The following is a 21,813-nucleotide window of genomic DNA, read 5'->3' on the forward strand; positions in this document are numbered from 1 at the left end:
AATCTGGTAAATTTCCAAATTGCACAGACCGCACGCGCCAGTCAGTCACAGGTGAGTTTGTGGGTGAACAATCTGTCTCATGTTTTCTTTGGACCTACTCATGAAATCTGTCACATACATTTTTCAGCCTTTGTCACTGATTAGCTTACATGATGAGGAGAAACTCCACCCCCTGCTCCTCTCCCCTCCCCTCCCCTCCCCTCCCTTTGCTTAGTGCTGCGCTGTCACATACGGACCTACTGAGCAAGCTGCTGGTGCCCAGATGTAACCAGAGCTGAGTCTCTGTGGCTTTTCTTGGCAAATCCAAAAGCCCTTTCTTTGCATGACGTGTGCACTTCAGTTCAGGTTCTCAGGCTCGTGAGGAGCGTGAGAACGAGAGCTGCCCATGTGGTGAGTGGTGGCTCTATTCCCAACCCAACAGGATGGGCTGGGAAGATGTTTGGTCACAGAGCTGTTTGCAAACCATTCTTGAGCCTAGGGCCCAATCTTGCACTTGCTGCTTTCAAAGAGATCTTTGCCACTGACATTAATAGGAACTAATGCAGCTATAGAGGTCAACATACCTACAAGGCCAGACACACACCCCTGTGTGATACATCCTGCTGCAAACCCTTTGAGCACTAATGTTCATATTGACATTAAATGGAGGTCTAGCTATATAGCCCTATTCTGTTCCAAGCAGTTTGTCTCGTGCTACAGCCCTCTTCCCCTAGGCTGATGTAGTGTTGTTATTATTACAGTAGCAGCTCGAGGCTCCAATCAAAAGCAGTGCCCCCATTATGCCAGGTGCTGTACAAACACATAGGCAGGGCCAGACCCTTTCCCAATGAGCTGATAGTCTAAATGGCCAAAACACACAAACGGTAGGTGAAGTAAAAGAGTATTCTTCCTATTTGAGAGATGGAGAAACTGAGGCCCAAATGATGTGAAGTGACTTGTCCAAGGTCACCCACGGATTCTGTGGCACAGCCAGGAGTTGAACCTGGGTATGGCAAGTAGCAGGCCGGGGCTGTCCAGCAGGGCCACGTTGCCTCATCCAGCACCCTCTGTGATCAATTTCAGCACATTTCATTTTCACTTTTGGTTTGTAAAGAGTGGATGTGGGAGGCGTTTAACTCTTCTGCAGATAGATGCCTGGGTGGAGAGACAGAGGGGGTAGCCAGGCTAAAGCCAGGAGTTAGCACTATTGCTATGAAAGAGTTGTAGTTCGGGTCTGACCAGCTGCAGGTGAAGACATATTGAAATCTTTCTGCCCATATCAGTGCCAGGGCAGGGACTGCTATCGAGCAAGCTGGCATGTGGAAGTTGATCAGTTGAATATATTGCTTAATAGTTTTCTGTATTATCAAGCATCCCTTTCAGATGAATATTTTGCATTCATAGTATTGATGTCAAGCTCTTATTTCTTAGTTTGCCCACAGGCATGGTGGAGTTTCCATCACTAGCCATTTTTATATCAAGATTGGATGGTTTTTAAAGCTGTGCTGTAGTTCAGAGGGAGTTATTCTGGGAAAGTTCTCTGGGCAGGTGTGATACAGACGAGATGATCAGGATGGTCCTTTCTGGCCTTGGAATCTATGAATCTGTGACTTTCCAAATCAGGAGGAACATGCCAAGAGGACTAAGTGGGTCAGTTGCTGGTCTCTCTCCAGAACCAAATAGAAAGATCACCACATTGCAAAGCCGTAATCATAATTGGCACCAACAGACACCTCTGTTGGGAGCCTCAGCAAAGTTTTGCAAGAGAGTGAGAGAGGGGAGGGAGGGGGAAAGGAGTGTCTGCAATAAAAATGGCGGTGAGCCAAACCCATTAATGACTTAGCCATTCAAAGATTCTTCCCTGGGTTAAAGATGCTTCTCAGCCCCCTCTGTGGAGTCACTCACCATGTCGTGCTGTGGTTTGCGTGCTCTTCCTAGCCTTGTTTTCAGCCATGCCTAACAGGCTGTTTTCCTTTTTCTCCAGAAGAGACAGAAGATGTTGGGGAGACTGCCAAGAGGGACCGGTCCCATATAGAGAGCACCCTTAAACTGAGTGAGGCTAAACCTGCAGATGACTACTCAGGTACGAGTGTGGCAACAGGCGTGCACAAAGGGGGCGGGGTAGGAAATACACTCAGGAAGCAAGTAGGTGGTTGGGTGCAGTGGGGGTCCCAATCTATTGCAGACATAGAGCCTGGGATTTGGGGAGATTCTGTGGCTTCTGGGGCCAGGCCGTGGGAGATGGCCATTTATCCAGCAGCGTCTAAGCGCAGACCTGTTACACATGCATAACAAGAGGAGAAGAGCCCATACTCCCACCTCTGAAAGACAGAATCATGTAGTTAAACAAAAAGCACTAGTGGCAATGTCTTTTTTGTTGTTGTTGTCTTAAATCTTGTTTCTTACAAAGCTAGTAACTTTTCACATTCTCCTTCAGTTTCTTGCCTCTTAAATGCTTATCTTTCCCCTGGATTTCCATCATTCCGATAGTTCTAAGATGTACACATGGTGTGCGTAAGAAGGAAGTTCAGATAAGTCTGGAGAGCCACAAAAATAAGAACAAACATAAGCTCCCCTCAAAGCCAACCCAATCCAGCCCAGCCCTGAACATTTATTGAGGAGCAAAAAAGTTTTGAGCAACTTTTAAAGTTTTATTTTTTGTTTTTGAAACTTATCGTTTGCTGCTGCTCTCCCCAGTGTCTGCTGGGACTAGATGAAGAAGCACCAAAATACTGTGGGAAGAGCTGTTCCTGCCACTCTTCTGGCCTGTAGAAATGAAGATGTACTGGGCATGTCACAGAAAGCCTGTTCTCACTGGCACCCAGACACTACAATGAAGGGCCCTTTAGGAATTTGTGTTTTGAATATTAAATAGTAATGAACCTTGTGATTTCTTACCCAACGTACCGATACATTTGCAGGTTTGGAGAAGGCTGGGGAAAGCATCTGGAGTGAAATCCTGGCCATAATGATGCCAGTGAGACTTTTGCCAAAGAGATTAATGAGGCCAGGATTTCACCTGGGTACTTCTGGGTACTTATTTGAACCAACCCTTTAAACCTATTGACGTTCTCCCATCACTAATGGAAAACTAGAGAAAGTTCTAAGGCTTAAGAGGGGTGGGAGGTGGGAGTGGAATCATGCCAGAGCCACAGGATTGCTTCCTCTGTGTCTTTTATGGGTGCTTCCACAGATGCAGTGTTACTGACCCAAATTATGACTGGTACTAACAGGCAATTTGTTGTGGGGGGGAGGGATAGCTCAGTGGTTTGAGCATTGGCCTATTAAACCCAGGGTTGTGAGTTCAATCCTTGAGGGGGCCATTTGGGGATTGGTCCTGCTTTGAGCAGGGGGTTGGACTAGATGATCTCCTGAGGTCCCTTCCAACCCTAATAATCTATGATTCTATGAAATCAAAACTGAACAACAGCTACAGCCAGGCAGCAGCTACCTCCCACTGAACAGAGGTTAATGCCACCAGAACAGCTCATGGGACAGGCCTGGAATCTGCCAGCCCTTCTCTAACTACAACACTTAATCTGGAGCATCTCAAAGGGTTTTATTCTGTGGTACCTTATTTTCTAAAGACGGGAACATAGGACTAGGGCATCTCCCTGGTCATCGACTCAAGTCCCCTGCTATCATGAGATTCCGTGCCCATTCTTAATACCTGTCCCAACCAGAAATCTCTACCCACAATGAGAGGCCTCCTATTCCAACAGCCAAATGGAGATCTGTTTGCTTGTTTATCTGCACTGCCTCTGTGTGTACATGAAAGAGAGCCAGGGAGGTAAAGATGGTCAAAACACCAGAGGCATCTGGGAGTAGCTTTGAGTTTGATTTGTTTCTATTTTATCACTCCTTGAACCTGTAGCAACACTGCAGCGGTTGAGGAAGATCTACCACTCCTCCATCAAACCCCTGGAGCAGTCCTACAGATACAACGAGCTCAGGCAGCATGAGATCACAGGTAAAGCTGAGGGGCAGTAGGGATGCATCGGGCACAGTCAGTGTTCTGCTGTGCATAGGTTCAGAGTACAGACACTGGATCCGTGGAAGACCTCAAATGTCGAGTCTTCCTTTGCAGCAGACAAAGAGATCCAGAGAGTGTTGTTACCTGGGTCCCATGCAGCCCAGCGCAGCGGGTTTCAGTGTGTGGGAATTCTGTGTATGCACATTGGCTTTTTAGGTCCCTGCATAACGCCACCTCAATCAGTGGGAACAATTCCTCCTTTTCCCTGGCGGAGTGCGTCAGTGCACTGAGCTGATGAGCCTCAAGGGCCTGGCTCTGCACTGCCGGCACCTGCGCAGTCAGGGGCACCTGTGCCATGTGCATGTGAAACGCTGTCAGATTAGAACCCTCCACTCACCTGACAGGGGTGCTTTCTGCCCACGCTGCATGGGTGTGAATCACTGCACAAGGCCCAGAGAACCAGCCCTCAAGAAGGCACAGGACAGCTGGCTCACAAGGAGGCTTAGGGTGTCTGAACCCTCTCAGGAGTAATAATTCTGTAACACTCCGCCCTGTTAAGAACCAGACACGGATGGGTGAGCTGCTTCTCCTGCAGCTCTTCTTCTGGGTGCAAGATTTTGGCCTAACTTCTCTTTCCAGGGGAGTGAATGACTCAGCGGGTGTGATGGAACATGGAGCTTTTTAGCTCCAGGTCATTAGCAATGGCAATTCGCCTAGGCCAGTCGTGATCAAAGGTTGGTCCCCCGATGGCTGTGCCAGGGCCTGCTAGTAATTGCTAAGCCCTAATGGTGCGCTTGGTCCACTCCAAAGGAGGTAAGAATGGCCGCTGCTCCAAGGAGCTTGCAGTCTACACGAGGCCCTTGCAATCTGCGTGACACGGCAGCCGCATGGCTCCATTTCTAATGCGTTAGTGTCAACATCACAAAACCCTGTTGGCAGCCTCAGCAGAGCAGCCAAGTTCTGAGGTCCCAATTCAACGGGAAAACTCACATGCTCAAAGTTAGGCACATGTACCTTGCTGGACTGGGGCCTGGATGGAACCGTGGAGACGAAATGCTCCTCTCTCGGCGCCGGTGGAGCATCCTGGAGCCACGGGACCAGTGGACCCTCCGCAGGCACGTCTGCGAGAGGTCCACCGGTGCCGCTTGGGGCAGCGGAAATCCTAGAGCCACCCCTGTAGACTGGGGTGAGGCACATCAGTTGAGGTGGGCCGGCGATGCTTGCCCTGCTGCTGCCCATGCTACACCTGCCCTCTGGGCTTTTTACTCGTGCTACAAAAAAGATAATTAGCCTCTGGGGATGGGGAGATTACTCCATAGCAGAGTCCTGGAGTTTATCCTTATTGCAAGGAGCTGATCTGTGGCTTACGCCCTCCCTGCCTTCCCATCTCTGCTCCCCACAGTTCCACTCATGCACACCCTCAATCCCACTCAAGATGCAAATTCCACTCACCACATTGCAGGTTCCCCCATTACTATGGTACATCTGCCCCTCCTGGTGCTACCCTCCCCTCACTTGGTTCAGCATTACTCTGTATCCCACACATATCTGCCATTGCAGCTGTTCTCAGCTGAGCTACTATAGCCCAGCAATTTAAATAGCCCATGATCCATATTTTGCCCTTAGAGATCCAATAAGACATGCCAGTTCCCTCAGAAGCTACAGCTTTACGGGCCTGGTAGGACTCTACACCAAGCTCAGCACCTTGAATCTGCAACATTATTTTTTTATAACTCAATTTTGCAAAGCGATGAAAAGGGTCGTCATCCAGCAGGTCCTTCCAGAGCTCCTGCCTCCAAACGGGGCCACGTCTCCTGGTCAGGATTGTCCGTGGCTCATGTAGGCTCTGACTCCCATCCTATTATTTTGGGTGGGCTGGCTGACTTGTAGGGGATTATGACCCACGCTAAAACCCATGGCTAGCATTCAGCTTCCCATATTTAACCACACACACACACACACACACACACAGAGCCTCTCGGCAGCATCTCCTCTTTATGCTCTTTGAGGTAGTCTCAGTTGGATCTTTGATATTTCAAAACCACCAGTGCAAAAAAGACCAACCACAAAACACTTCAGTGCATACTCAGTGCTCCGTGTGCTGTAGCAGAAAGACGCACTTCTACCCATCATAACCACATGCTAGGAACTCCCTGCATCCATGCCCCATTCCTCCTCCACTCCTCCCCCTGAAGCATGGTGGCTCCAATCAGTGACACCATTTCAGCTCCTTCAAAGCTGCTTCTTTTTGTAAGTGCTGCAGAAGCCGGTGCTTGTGCTCGGCTCTGATTAATATTTGGGCATTGCAGATGGTTTGCTCTGAAATCACTGAACTTTAATAATTCCCAGCTTTTGTTCTCTGACTTTTCTCCTCGCCTCTGTGTGCCTGCATGTGATTGTGTGCACGCCCACGTGTGGGTGCTGTGGTCCTGTGCACGCCAGTCCTTTACAAGGTGTAGAAAGGCGCGCAGCATTGCAGGGTGCTTGTGACAGCGATGTGATCCTCACTTTGGGATTGCCTGGAGCTGGGGCCAGGGGAGCGGGAAGTGGCATTCCAGTTTAGCAGGTAGAGGAACATGCTCGATTATGCACAGACAAGTCTCTTTGTTGTTGACACGATCAGGCTGCCATTTCCAAGCCAGAAAATTTAACACAAATTCCAAAAGAGCCACAGAACAGCAAAGGTGGGTGGGGAGTGTTATTCAGGGAATGTCTACACAGCTAAGCCGCTGGGCACTGTAGTGTAGACACATGGTGCAGCAACAGAGGGGATTTTGACACCCCCTTGAGAGGCAGTAGTTACGTTGACAGAAGAATTCTTCCGTCAACCTAGCTGCATCTACAGTGGCGGGGCGGGGGCGGATCACACAGGGCCTGGAATTATTCACAGCACTGAGTCATGTAGCTAGATCAACCTACATTTTAGGCATAGACTAGGCCTCAGACTCGCCAAACAGGGATTTTGCCCTCCCCTGCTTCCCAAACACACAGCTAATCCCTCCCCAGGCAGACCCATCACTGGTCGGGTTCAGCAAGCGAGGGAACAGAAATCCAGCCCTACCTCTTCTCCTCTCTCTTCCGAGGGGAGTGCCGAGCCTGCCACCTGGCTGACCGCAATGCGCGTTACCTGTACCAGGGCCTGACCTGGCTGGAGTGGATCGGGGGCTGGCCCTGTGAGGGTTACCATTTTCCATCCTGTGGGGTTGCTCTCCAGACTGCACCACTGGGTAGCATTCTGGCCTCATGTGCGTGAACCCACAGAATTGATATTGCCAAGGAGAACGGTGAAATGCTCACCCTGCACCTTTCATCAGTCTCTGCAGAGGCCTTTGCCCCCAGCCATACCAGCGCCATGGCAGTGACCCCTATGGAGGTTATTAGCCAGAGTGTGTGATAGTCCTAGCGCGATGGAGCAATGGCACCCCCAGGCACTGACATGGAGGATGGGGATAGGAGCCACATGGCTTCCCAGGAACCAACCTGAATGCTCAACTTGGCATCAGGGCATCCCTTCAGGGACTTCTTTGTGGATGATTTAATGTCCTGGGGACAGCCCCTCCAAGTTCCTAGCCTGGACTATAGACCAACTGAAATGACTAGAGACACCAACCCAGGTTTTACACCGTCCCCAGTGCATGCTGGGTCAGGGCTCTGGGAGTGTAGCCCGTGCTTTTTAGATATCCAGGCAGTGCAGACACGCTCAGTCAAAATGACAGTTTATCCACCTCACTCTTGGTTCTCGGTGCCACAAGTTCAGACGCTCTTCCATTGATAGCCTGGGCCGTAACAGATAGCTGGTGCCTTGTGCACACAGTCCCCATTCCCAGGAGGGCTTGGCACTGACAATGGGTCATCTCAGTGTTCCATTTGGCACCACTGTCTCCTGAGTCATGTGTCCATGGCCACACCCTGTTCCGTTTGGAAAATAGCATCTCCACCATTGCCTTTTCTACAGCACGTGGCAAAGGGCCATTTCTGTAGCTGCTTTGTAGTCACTCCTCGGGCTCCAGTGCTGCCACCTGCCACCACTTCTCAGACTGCCGGCTCTCTCCCATGCCTGACTCAGCAATGCCAGCACTTAAACCAATACACCTGATGCCAAATGCTCCTTCCGCCGTGCACCTTCAGGCTCCTGGACTGAGCAGAATGGGCGATGTTTGCCTGGAATACCTGTAGCAAAGGCATCTCCCATCATGCCCATTGGAAGCCCGGTGGAAGAGTAAATACAGCAATCTGTCAAGTAGTTAGAGGGGTGGTGATGACTGTGTAGCACCATGTGCCAGGGAGCCCCCGTAACTCAGCAGCCCAGGTGAGCACACTGCAGTGTTGAGTGAGTGGTCACACCTGCCTCCGACTTTGGCTTCACTGCCAGAGTTTCTCTGCATGGCAAGTTGCTGCTGCTGCTGCTGCTGTGGACGGTACAGGCTGCATCGACTGGTTCCATTTCCCTCTGCCACATTAATAACCTGATGGTGACTTCCCTGAGCAGGGAAGGTCTGAATGCGTCCCTGGTGTGTCCTGAATGCCATCACAGCTCTTCTCTAGAAAGGGGTGGGGAGGATATATGGAGTTGTCTGTGACCCCCCTGGTGGCCGTTAGCTCAATAGCAGGCCCAGGCAGGGCCCCAGTCTGACAGGACTCGTGATGGATCATACAGGTTAGGGAAAATGTGGAACAACAGGAGTGTCAAGAAACAGGGATTATGTTCCAAGGGTCAAACCAATATGCAATGGTAAGTTCTCTATCTGTTCCTAGCAATCTGCTTCTTTCCCTCTCCATTATACAGCAGCCCTCTGGGGGGTTTGTATCCATGGGCCAGTTCTGCCCTTGGTTACATGGCTGCAGCTTGCGCCCATGTACATTGATAGCAGAGCTGAGCTGCATTGCTATGCCTAATACCAATGCTAGGGTCATTCGGGTATTGTAATATTATTAGCACTCTCTACTGTAGCTCACCAGGATCCTAGGTCACTCAGCAACTCCTGGCACATAGCAGATTTTATTTACAACTGGCCGGCCTGAAGTCTCTTTCTAAAATGTCTGGAGGCTCCTTATCTGGGCTGTGTACGACTTCTCTGGAATGTGTTTGCAGATAGAAACCCTCTCTTTAAAATGTGCTCATGTTTCAGTATGAGCTGTGCCATCTCCATGCTGGACACCTCTCCGGTGTGTACACAAAGATACTGTGTTTACACATCCCATATGGAGGCCTGCAGGCTGCAGAGCAATGGATGTCTCCATGCATGTGGGTGTGTATATGTCCATGGTATATGTATGCGCTCTCTCTGAGTTAGGGGTGCCAGTTTTCTCTCTAGCATGCTGGGATTGTTCTCCTGGTTCCATCCTCAGAAGAACTTCTGCCTGGTTGGGGAATGTCCTGGTCCAACAACAGGGGCCTGAAGAGATGTCACACCAAATTGCGGTACATGCTGGCAACCCTAAACCATGTATGTGTACATGCAGACTAACATGCCTGCACTGGGGACTGCCTTGCTCGTAACCAAAGTATCTTCCACTATCTGTCATTGTAGGAGGGGAAACAGGTAATCCTAGCCCAATGGAAGGGGTATGGGACATTGTGTTTGTGACTGTTCCTGCAGTTCAACTGAACAGACCCTAATTAATATGGCTTGTTACAGGCAATTCAGCCGACTCATTTGCTCTGTAGGAGAAAACAATTCCTTAGTGTGAAGTTGTTACTATTCAAGGGGCTCCCAGCTGGCCCTCACTGGACCTGCTGCTGGAGCAAAATTCCAGTATCCTGGGGGCACAGAAGGATGTCAGTGAAGGAGGAAACCTGTCCTTGGGCCACTCCCAAAAGACTGGTCAAGACCTGGGATTTTAATCTAAGACCAGTAATTATAACTCTCTTAGTGCATGCGCCCTCTGTTCCTGCAGGTCATTCACTGTGTCATTCTTCCTGGAGTGTTTGCATTGCTCATTGGTTCTGCTCTCTGTCTCGGAGAAGGCTGAACCGACCATCAGCTCTCTCTGTGGGTCCTACCCGACCAATCACCTCCTTTCCTTCCTTCTACTCATGTTGCCTTTTCTCTCTCCCCCTGCCCTCTCCCTGCTAACAGCTTACCATGGACGTACCCTGGGCTCCTCAGCCACAGGTTGGTATTGCTGCCTGCCATCTGCATGCTACTAGCAGCCGGATAACCACTTCACTGCCTCTCAGCTGTCATTGGTCAAAGGCACTGAAAATCCCAGCATTCTTCCTCTTTCCAGACAGCCACTAGCCAGAACAGTACTCCCAGTGCCCCCTGGGCACTAGTCACAGCAATACTCCCAGTGCCCCCGTACACTAGCCACAGCCACAAGCCCAGTGCCCCCTGTGTCGTAGCCACAGCCACGCACTCAGTACCTCCTGTGCACTAGCTAGAGCTATATGCCCAGTGCCCCCGTACACTAGCCACAGCCATACCCCCAGTGCCCCCTGTGCATTACCCACAGCCATATACCCAGTGCCCCTGTGCAATACCAAGAGAAATACGCCCAGTCCCACCGTGCACTAGCCACAGCCTTACGCCCAGTGTCCCTGTGCACTAGCCAGTGCTAGTTATATACGTAGTTGTCTTTATTATTTTGCAGTGGCTGGCTTTGTCCAGCAGGCCACACGTTCATGGCATCCTCAGATAAACATCTGTAGTCTCCAGTACATCGTCACTGCAAGTGAAGGTGCGGTTGCAGCATGGGTAGGCACTTCTGTGCTGGGGTCAATATAGCTAGAATGGATAACAACTACCACTCTATACCCAAGGCCCACAGTTGGCTTGTACTCAGGCACTAGCCCAAGGACTATCCTGGGCCACCACGTTGTCACTGCTGTTGGTGCCTGTGCTAGGTTAACGCTAGCCGACCCACACTACATCCGTAGGCGCCAACTTCTACTCGTGCCAGTGGGTGCTCCACCTCCCTCTGCCCCTGGCCCCACCCTGACTCCACCCCTGCCCAGAGCGCCCACGGAGTCAGTGCCTATACTACAATCACAGCACCGCTTTGCAGCAAAGGCACAGCTTGTGTGACAAGAGAATCGGCCCCGCTCAGTCACAGATGTCTGCAGTCCCCCACCTTGCACAGGCCTGCAGAGTGAACATTGCAAGGCTGCCCGTTTCGATGAAATCTGAGGGTGCAGCAGTGTGAGTGACGGTAGCTACAGTTCCACCTCCTTTGATGGAGACGGGTGGGTTTTGTCCCTTCCAGTGCCCAGCAGCACCCTCCCAGGAACACAGCGTGCCCTCGGCCCCGGGGCCGGTGCAAGGATGTTTCGCGCCCTAGGCAAAACTTCCATCTTGCGCCCTCCCTCCCCTGCGCCCCTGCCCTGAGCTGCCACCCCCGCGGCAGTTCCCCCCCTCCGCCCTGAGGTGCCCCCCTGCAGCAGCTCCCCCCCTCCACCCTGAGGAACCCCCCCACCCCAGCTCACCCCTGCTCCACGCACAAGCACCCCAAGCACGCCGTTGCTGCTTCACTTCTCCCGCCTCCCAGGCTTGTGGCGCCTAAGCTGATTGGCGCCGCAAGCCTGGGAGGCGGGAGAAGTGAAGCGGCCACGGTGTGCTCGGGGAGGAGGCAGGGCAGGCGGCCCTTCTCACGCTCCCCTGCCCCAGTTCCCTCCACCTAAATGCCAGCGGCGACTGGGGCAGCCGAAGATCCAGCCACTGCGGTTACTGCCAAAGAAAATGGCGCCCCCCAAATCCCAGTCGCCTAAATAGTTGCACCGGCCCTGCTCGGCCCCTTCAGGAGGCAGAACCGGCTCTAGCCCTAATGTATTCTGCTTCGAATGGTGTTGCCAGGGTACCTGTGTCACTCCCATGAGGACCATATTTGGGTGATGGGAGTTAAATTGAAATAGGGCCCCTCCAGGATGGTGCCCCAGAGAAAGGTAAGGGCGTGGCTATCCAGTACAGCACACTCCCAGTTGGGCTGGCAGGAAATCCTGGTGCTTGGAGGTTCCTGAGTCTCTCCCAGCCGGTCAGCCATACAGGTACGGGTGAAAAATCCATACAGGTAGCAGCAGTGGTGGCTGGGTTGGTGCCATTGGCAAGGTCACAGCCACATGATCAGCCAGCAAAATGTTAAAAAATTGCTGCCGTTCCTTTAAGCCTGTCCCTCGCAACACACCCAAAGCACAGGGGGCTGCTGCTGGAAGAGCAGCCGTCCTTCCAGAGGCACTGGTTCCTGACTGCACAATGGCATCATAGCACCAGTGCACTGTGCACCTCACCCCGCCCCCCCCCTGCCAGACACATTCTGGCTTTCCAACTGAATTTTATTTAACCCTCTGGAAACTGGGGAGATAGCTGTATACTGTGACAGACCCAGGCCAGTGGGGTACAGGAATCTGGTAGAGAGCAAATATACTGGTCACTGGCTGAGTAGTTTTGTGTTCCCTGAGTGACCAGAGCAGGGCTGCACTAGAGTAATCAGGAACAGATTACTCTAGTAAGACAGACAGGCTGATTAGAAACACCTGCAGCCAATCAAGGCAGGCTAATCAGGGCACCTAGGTTTAAAAAGGAGCTCACTTCAGTCAGGTGAGGGGGAGCCAGAGGAGAGGAAGTGCGTGTGAGGAGCTGGGAGGAAGAGGTGCAAGGAGTGGGAGTGGGAGTGGGAGTGGGAGTGGGAGGGGGAGGGCGGCTGCTGCTGCTGCTGCTGCTGCTGCTGGAGGACTAAGGAATACAAGTGTTATCAGACACCAGGAGGAAGGTCCTGTGGTGAGGATAAAGAAGGTGTTTGGAGGAGGCCATGGGGAAGTAGCCCAGGGAGTTGTAGCTGTCATGCAGCTGTTACAGGAGGCACTATAGACAGCTGCAATCCACAGGGCTCTGGGCTGGAACCTGGAGTAGAGGGTGGGCCTGGGTTCCCCCCAAACCTCCCAACTCCTGATCAGACACAGGAGAAGTTGACCCAGACTGTGGGGAAGATCACTGAGGTGAGCAAATCTGCCAATAAGTGCAGGACCCACCAAGGTAGAGGAGGAACTTTGTCACAATACATATTCAGCTAGCTAGAGTTACCTATAGCTACATGTATTTATCTATAAACACAGCCTATGTACATATACACACCAGCTATATAAATGTGTATGTTTACAGATGTAGATTTATAAACATATGTATATATATAATACAAATGTGTGTATGCATATACAGTGCATGTAGCTATAGATATATAGCTGAAGAGCTGTAGCCAGAAAGGCCCTGAGAGGGCAAAGACATAGCCCCCAGGGAGGGAGCCCTGGGGCACCACTCTATACCAGAGCAGGGACAGCTTAAGAGAAATGATACAGAGGGCCCTGAGAAAGGCCCCTGTTGGATTTGTACCCTAAAGCGTTTGCTTTGTTTTTATTTCACATACTGACTGTGTGTGACTCAACCAGAGGGCTGAGTCACCAGGCCCCACCACAAACCGAGAGAGAGAGAACAGGCACATGCACTGAGACGGGGTCACTTGCAAGAGGTGAGTGCACCCCATTACAGTCAATCTGTGGTCTTTGCTGTGCTGTTACCCCCACTCGTCAGGTTGTAATGTGTGTTTTGGAGACAGTCACGTTTTGAAATCAAACACTGAACGAAGCAATTTTTGTCTCCAATTAATGGAGCCCAAGCGGCTGTGGGGCAGGCCTGGCATGTACCATATACACCATGGACCTAACCACAAACATCTCTACCCAACGGCTAGCGCAAGCTCTGGAGATAAGCAACCTCTAAGGAGAGCTTTGACGTTAGAAGCAAAATGTCACGGCCCATGTTAACCCAGTGCAACAAGGGCACCTCTCTGGGTGAGCATGCCCATTCATATAGCCTTAGAATCCTGCCACATGGCAACGGCCCTGTTGCAGGCGGAGACCTTGTTGCCAAACTACAGCCTAAGTGTGCTCCACAGCATGACAGTGTAAGAGATTTTTCAGCTTGTTGCCCGTTTTGATGGGTGTATGTATAAGTCCCACATGCAACACAATACACACAAACATACTTCAGGAGGCAGCATGGCCTAGTGGTTAGGGCACTGAACTAGCACTCAGGAAACCTGGGGTCTATTTCCAGCTCTGCTACTGGCCTGCTGGATGACCTTGGGCAAGTTACTTCCCCTCTCCTGCTTTAAATCTGTAGCAAGAAGCCACTTGGGGGACCGTAGGAAGGTCCTAGCCAGATGCTCTGCTCTGGGGATGGATAGCCCAGCTTCCCTGCCTGGAGAAAAGTCTCTGGAGCAGGGCTAGAAGAAAGTGACTCTCTCTGTGAGGTGCTGCCACTGTCACATGGCATCAGGTGTGGACACATTCTGAGCCCACAGAAATAAGAGGCAAGGAAAATGCCAGAGTGCAGCCTTTCAGCTTGCTGAGGCATGGGATGGCGGAGTGGAAGGACCCCCTCCCCAGATGCTGAACAGCAATGAACCATCACACAGTCAGCCACGAAGACAGGTCAGCACAGTCCTGCAGTGGGGAGCAAAGCTGAAAACCTTTATAAATCATTTCCCATGCAGAGGAAGCAGATAACTGTGGTGTCTGAGGAGCATTTCATTGCAAACAGGGATGCAACACAGGCATGGGCATGCTGTTGCCAACGGGCCACACTCTGCCATCCTTACTCATGCTGCCTTACCCCACACATGGGCTACACCCTGAGTAAGGTACTGCTGAATGATCGCTTCATCCCTGGAATGCAAGGGACAAGCAACACAGTGAGCCTATGGAAATCACCCAGCAAGGGAGCTGGAGCAAGAGCCAGTAAAGGAGATCTCCCCACCCCACAGAACAGAGAAGCCCCATTAAAATCCCTCCTAGGAGCCTGGGGTTCTGTGGGCAGATGTGGCAGATGAGTAGGGCCCTACCAAATTCACGATCCATTTTGGTCAATTTCACAGCCATAGGATTTTAAAAATAATAAATTTCATTATTTCAGCTATTTAAATCTGAAATTTCATGGTGTTGTAATTGTAGGGGTCCTGATCCAAACAGGAGCTGTGGGGTGGTTGCAAGGTTATTGTAGGGGGGTTACAGTTCTGCTACCCTTACTTCTGTGCTGCTGGAGATGGCACTGCCTGCCAGAGAGCGGTAGGGTGACCAGATGTCCCGATTTTATTGGGACTGTCCCGATATTTACTTGTTTGTCCCACATCCCGACCGAACATCGGTTGGGACACAAATTGTCCCGATATTTTGCCCTCCAGCGCACAGGCTGAGGGGGATCGCACCCCCCCGCCCCAACTCCACCCTGGCCTTGCCCCGACTCTGCCCCCCTCCCCCACTGGCTCTTTCCCCAAATCCCCGCCCCCAGCCCCACCCCCTCACTGCCCTATTGGATCTGTCCCCAAATCCCTGCCCTGGCCCCACCTCTTCCCCAAGCACACCGCATTCCTCCTCCTCCCCCCTCCCTCCCAGGCTTGCGCTAATCAGCTGTATGGCGGCGCAAGCGCTGGAGGGAGGGGGGAGAAGCAGGACACGGCCGCCAGATCAGGGGAGGTGGAGGCAGAGGAAGAGCGAAGGCGAGCTGGTGCAGGGGGGTGGGGTGTGGAGCTGCCGGTGGGTGCTCAGCCCCCACCAATTTTTTCTATGCTCTGGCAGCTCTTGGTTGTTTTTTGTGGTTGGTTGTCTTTTTGTTTTTTCCTCCTGCTGCTGGGCTGTGTTTTTTTTTTTTTGGGTGGGGGGGGGTTGTTGCTCCACCGGCACCCCCCTCCCCCCGCATCCTGATATTTCACGTCTCTCATTTGATCACCCTAGAGAGCGGCGGCTGCTGGTCGAGATCCCAGGTCTGAAGGCAGAGCCCCCGCCAGCAGCAGCGCAGAAGTAAAGGTGGCATGGTACGGTATTGCCACCCCTACTTCTGCACTGCTGCCTTCAGAGCTGGGGCCTCAGTCAGCAGCCGCCACTCTCCAGCCACCCAGATCTGAAGGCAGCGCAGAAGTAAGGGTGACAATACTGCAATCCCCCTAAAATAACCTTGTGGCCCCCCCTTCAACTCCCTTTTGAGTCAGGACCTCCAATTTGAGAAATGCTGGTCCTCCCTGTGAAATCTATATAGTATAACATAAAAGCCCACAAAAGACCTGATCTCATGGGAGGAGACCAGACTTCATGGTCCATGATGTGTTTTTTCAGGCTGTGAATTTGGTAGGGCCCTACAGATGCGGCATGGGAGAACACAGGGCAGCTGAGGTCTGCTGGGTCTGGAAGCCCATGCAGGAAATGTGAGGAGGAAGGATGTTGGGGGCAAGTCTGTGATAGCCCCAGGGCTCAAGCGAGAGCCAAGCAGTGTTAGCCACAACTGTGGGGTACTGATCTCAGCATTAGCAATAGGGTCAGATTCGGACTGTGGGCAGAGGTGACTGCGGTTTGTAAAGAGGCTTTTAAGGAGACAGGCCATCACCCGAAGCTAGAGAAGCCCAGGATAGCGCTCAGTAGCCCTGCAGGGTCAGGTAGATTACCTGGTGAATGCATAGCTTGCACTGGCTACAGAGGTAAGGACTGTGTGCATGGGGCCTCCTGGCTGGAGTCATATCAGTGAGATAGGCCTCCTGAAACACCCAAGGGAAGCAAAATAGCCTGCTTAATGAAGAACCAGTAAGGGTCCTGCTGCCCTGGGTGCTCAGTACCAGCCCTGAGGTGCCAGTCCCGCTGCTCCTCAGAGCAAGGGAAGAGCTAGACAGCAGAGAGAGTCTGGTGTGGCAGAACGCACTCTGGAGCCAAAGAGCAGGGATCCCCTTGAGAGCCGTGGGCGGTGACTGTGTCTGCAGAGGCCCTGAAGCTGGGAGCAAGGAAATGTGAACTCTCACCACTGTCACATGACAGTCAGAGACTGTGACTGGAAGTAAATATGGCCCTTGTCATCCTGACAATCTCAAAGTGCTTTATGAACTCTAGAGCTACAGGGATCACCTTGGGCCCTGCTATTAAATAGCCACTTCTGGAGAGGAACATGTCAGTGTATTAATGTGCAGTAACACTACTCAGTAGTTTAGGACAGGAAGTGAAGAAGTAAATTATGCCCTATTGAAATCCCAGGGAGAATTTATGTAGGAAGGATGAAGTTACTCTGATGGCTTTAGGCGCTGCTATTTCAGCTATTTGCATGTATTATATGTGATCATTTATTGCTATGAATAAGAACCAATACCATTGGCTAATCAAACACTTAGCCCCACAAAACCAGAACACATTAGAATAGAACACTCTTCAGATTATATGTTTTAATAACTTGCTATTGTCACCATAACCCCTTGTAAAGTTACTATACAAAAATTCCAGTGCTGATCATTTTTAAAGGTGGAGATGTCTCTTTTTTCCTAGGAAGACATTTTAGCAATAATCTATCCTGGAAACAATTATTTTAACTTGTTTTCAAAAGAGATTTATTAATTTTTTTCAAATAAATAAATAAATGGGACTGATACATTCGTGAACAGTTAAAGACCTTACTGTGAATGCTTCTTTCTTATATTATTGACATGGTAGAGAGTTCAAAGTAATAGCAATCTTTGCTTAGGAGGCAGATAATAGTGACAAAATGGTTGTTTTAAGAATATGGGGTCAGATCTATGACTAGTATAAATTGGTTAAGCTCAGTTTAAGTCAAGCGGGCTGTAGAGTTATACCAGCAGAGGATTTGGCTGAGATTTCACAAGTGAGAAATTAAACAAATGGCTTCCCTACACAATATAAACTAGCACTGCACAAAAATTTCTCACAGAAATTGCTTTTTTATGGAAATTTATTTTGACTCAATGGAATCTTTTATGAGAAGTGTCTGCTTTCCATGGAAAATTTAAATTTTTTCATTGAAAAACCCAAACACTTGAAAACCAAAATATTTCAATTTGGAAATGCTCCTGGGATTTGTAGTTCAGTTACCTCAAGTCCCCATTCTCCTTTATGGGCCAGTCTCCGGCCCAGACTACATCTCCCATGATCCACCACAGCAAGGCACTCCCATGATGCATTGCCTCCCCTCCCCAAGCAGGAAGAGTGTGGTGCATCATGGAGGTTATAATCAGACCAGGGAACATAGCCTATAGAGGAGAATGGGAGCATGAGGCACCCATACTGCAACTCCCATGAAGCACTGCAGAATTTCCAAACTGGTGTGCTGTGTGTTTGGTCAGTTTTGGCCAAAATTTTTTGGCTTTTGAATTTCCACCTGTCGGGGACTCGAACCCCGACAATCTGCACTGGGACTCTAACCCAGGCAACCTTGACCCTACTCAACGGGTAGGTGGATGTTGCTGGATTTCTACGAGCTTCAGCTGGTTCACAGAACTAAGCCCTTATCGCTTCGCAGAGAGATCAGATTACCAGGCAGCCTCTCTCAGTCTAAATCAGAGGCGCGGCGCCTCTAGTCAAGCCCCCGCCTGATCCCACAACAGTCAGTCAGTCGAGTCGCCAAAAGAGGACTCATGTCGGGGACTCGAACAGCAACATTCAAGTGTCTGACAGGCAGAGACAGCAACACAGCAGCAAAGAATCAAGGTGACAAAAATTGACAAGTGCACGTGTCAGCAAAAGAACAGCTAAAAAAGAAAAGAGAAACCAATTAGCTCTTTACAGCTTAGTATATATATATATATACATATCATTCATCATTTAGATCCCAATCCGTTGTTCAACATCCAGAACCCAGACATGTATAAATTAGAATAATACATGCCTAGTCTTATAATATCTGATACAACATTGAATTGTTAATATCTCAATATAAAGGAATGTGAGGAGGAAAACAAAAGTTAAAAAAACAACAAACACACAGACTACCAAGAAGTTTATCAGGACTGTGAGATGCTCTGTACTCTTTGTGAGACAATGCTGCTTCTCAGTATTTTCCACTCTGAGATTACCCAGAAACCTCTAGATGCTTGACTCCAGTCAGGTTGGCACAACTGGTTTGTGCTACATCTTTATTCAGGCCTAACACACCCAAAAGGCATCCATCCGTGCAGGGAATTTTTTTTTTAACCAGCTCTACAGCCCTTCTCCCCAGCCCTCAAACCAGCATCCTGACATGATTTTGAGTTCATGCCCAAGCAGGAGGGGATGGAAAGATCAGCAGAGACAGGCTCTGATATAATGAGAGGACAAGAAGCAGCCAGTGCTGTAGGAAACCACCAGAATGCAATGGAACCTCTTCAAACCCTCCGCTTCTCTCCTGTCTGCTGGTCCATTCTGGGCCATGACTCTTGAGGATGAGAAGGCTACAAACTAGCCTGGCTGCAGGCACCATCGTGTGGGAGCTGCAGTCTCCTTTGAGCTATTTAGCTTCAAGCAGCAACTTAAACAATATTTGGACAAACCCAAGCAGGGGCGGCTCTGTTTTTTGCTGCCCTGAGCACGGCAGTCAGGCGGCCTTTGGCAGCATGCCTGCAGGCGGTCCACTGGTCACGCAGATTCGGCGGTGTTTCTGCGGGTGATCTGACAGTCCTGCGCGTTCGGCGTACCCGCCGCTGAATTACTGCTGAAGCCGCAGACCGGTGGACCTTCCGGAGAAATGCCGCCAAAGGCCGCCTGACTCCCACCCTCACGGCGACCAGCACACCCCCCTCCCCCCGGCGGCTTGCTGCCCCAGGCACGTGTTTGCTGCGCTGGTGCCTGGAGCTGCCCCTGAACCCAAGTATGAGACTTGTGGCTGTAGTTCAGCGCCAAATGCCTGCTCAAAGCGAAATTCTCAGCTGAAATTTTTGGCACTGAGCTTTTGATTCTGTTGATGATGCATGCGGCAGAGAAGAATGGAACACACTTTGCTCTCCCGCAGCTTTATTGGCTCTGCAGGGCTGGCAGGAATAAAATTGTATTTTACCAGTAAGCTCAGTGAATACATCTCATGGGCTGAGAGAAACAGCAGCAGGCACAGTATCTTCTTGCCACTTTTTGGATCATAACCACATACCTTAAATCCCCTGGAGATCCATCCTGAGATGCTAAGGGTGGAGAGGTTACCCTGGAGATGGACAGACTCTTGCCACATGATCTGTGTGGGTGAGGAGACACTTACAGGACATGAATTTAGTCTCACCCAAGCTCCATGGATGAACTACCTACAGAGCTGAGTTACCTTTGGTGTGGGTTATTGTGGGTGTTTGTTTCTGTCTGTGGAAGGGAGCTGCTAGTGACAAATAGTGAACCTACTTCATTTGTGTGGAGTCATCATAGATAGTTCTCTGAAAACGTCCACTCAATGTGCAGCAGCAGTCAAAAAAAAAAAAAGCTAAGAATGTTAGCAAGCATTAGGAAAGGGACAGATAATAAAACAGAAAACATCATAACACCTCTATATAAACCCATGGCATGCCCACACCTTGAATACTGTGTGTAGTTCTGGTCACCCTATCGCATATATATATATAAGAATTGGAAAAAGTACAGAGAAGGGAAACAAAAATGATTAGGGGGATGGAACATCTCTCCATCTGAGGAGAGATTAAAAAGACTGGAACTGTTTAATTTCGAAACGAGATGACTAAGGGGGAGGGGCAGGTTATGATAGAGGTCTATGAAATCATGAATGGTATGGAGAAAGTGAATAGGGAAGTGTTATTTACCCTTCACATAATGCAAGAACTATAGGTCACTCGATTAACTTAATAGGCAGCAGGTTTAAAACAAACAAAAGGAAGTATTTGTTCACACAACACACCGTCGACCTGTGGAACTCATTGGCAGGGGATGTTGTCAAGGCCAAAAGTATAATTGGGTTAAAAAAAGAATTAACTAAGTTATTGGTGGATAGATCCATTAATGGCTATTAGCCCAGATGGTCTGGGATGCAACCCCATGCTTGGGTGTCCCTAAACCTCCAACTGCCAGAATCTGGGAGTAGACAACTATGGACAGTCACTCAAAATTGCCCTGTTCTCTACACTCCCTCTGAAGTTTCAGTCACTGGCCACTGTCAGAAGACAAGATACTGGGCTAGATGAACCGTTGGTCTGACCCACTACAGCTGTTCTTATCTTCTTATGTGCCCCCTTCTTTAAAATTCCCATTTCAAGGTTCTAATCCAAGGGCCAAATTCTGACCTCAGATGAGCATGTGGTGGGATCCTAGAACTTGGCCTGTGTGTTAAACACTTATATCTCAGCTGGACTGGGAGACGTGGCCTGAGACCCGGACTGTTAACCTGGATCTCTTAAGTAAGGAAAAACACCAAGCTAGGGAGGCTGTGAGGAAAGCAGTGAGAGGGACTATCTGGCTGCCATCACACAATCATGTCCCCCTCCATTTGTATGATCTCGCCTTCCCATGTCCTAGAACATCGCAAAGAATGCTGCTGTGGGAGATGCTTCTGCAGCACTTATGGTCTCTCCACAGGGTGGGGGAGAAATGCTGCCCCTTTGCATATGAGAAGGTATGACCATAGAAAATCCCATTCTCCCTTCTCCAGGAAAGTTCTCACTCCAGTCATCCCCCTCCTTCTGCTCTGGAAATGAGCACTCCTGTTTCACCGCTCCTCCATGCAAACACCACAGTTACTAAAACAACATACATCACACCCTGCACCTGCTGGTCCCTTTTAGCCTCGGTCCGCCCTGCCCTCTGGCAAGGTGTGAGGGCAGTGAACGGGTCTCAGGGCCTGTGCTGTGCAGTTGCTCATGAATGCCGCTTCAGTCTGGAATGAACCTTTTCTCTCATAAGATGCAACATCCCTCTTGTTGGCAAGGGCTCAGCCTCCAAAGTTCAGTGTCCACCAATCAGTCGCCCAGGGGTAAAAGATCTCTCTCACATGTATGCAATATAGGTCATCTGTGGCCAGCTGGCCCTGCCCCCTCCCACAAATTGTTATCCACTGGGAACCATAATGCTCCAATGTCTAAGCCTTTGAGCTGAAGCTCCCATGGCACAAGCCAGCACAGAGACTAGCCGGAGGGTTGCACAT

The 21,813-nt window shown here is 50.3% G+C and overlaps 1 protein-coding gene across 2 annotated transcripts in view; it reads left to right on the forward strand.

Annotated features, from left to right (window-relative positions):
* Positions 1-21,813, forward strand: part of SRL (sarcalumenin) — a 101,703-nt gene that overhangs the window by 62,220 nt on the left and 17,670 nt on the right. The window contains exons 4-6 of one of the 2 annotated variants that reach the window (XM_039491793.1): positions 1,964-2,062; positions 3,854-3,949; positions 10,033-10,068. In XM_039491793.1, the coding sequence (XP_039347727.1) occupies positions 1,964-2,062; positions 3,854-3,949; positions 10,033-10,068 (231 nt within the window). The remainder of the gene's footprint in view (positions 1-1,963; positions 2,063-3,853; positions 3,950-10,032; positions 10,069-21,813) is intronic. The other variant, XM_039491794.1, reaches the window with a different exon arrangement.

Source organism: Mauremys reevesii, linkage group 10 (genome assembly GCF_016161935.1).
Source record: "Mauremys reevesii isolate NIE-2019 linkage group 10, ASM1616193v1, whole genome shotgun sequence".
NCBI classification, from domain to species: domain Eukaryota; kingdom Metazoa; phylum Chordata; order Testudines; family Geoemydidae; genus Mauremys; species Mauremys reevesii.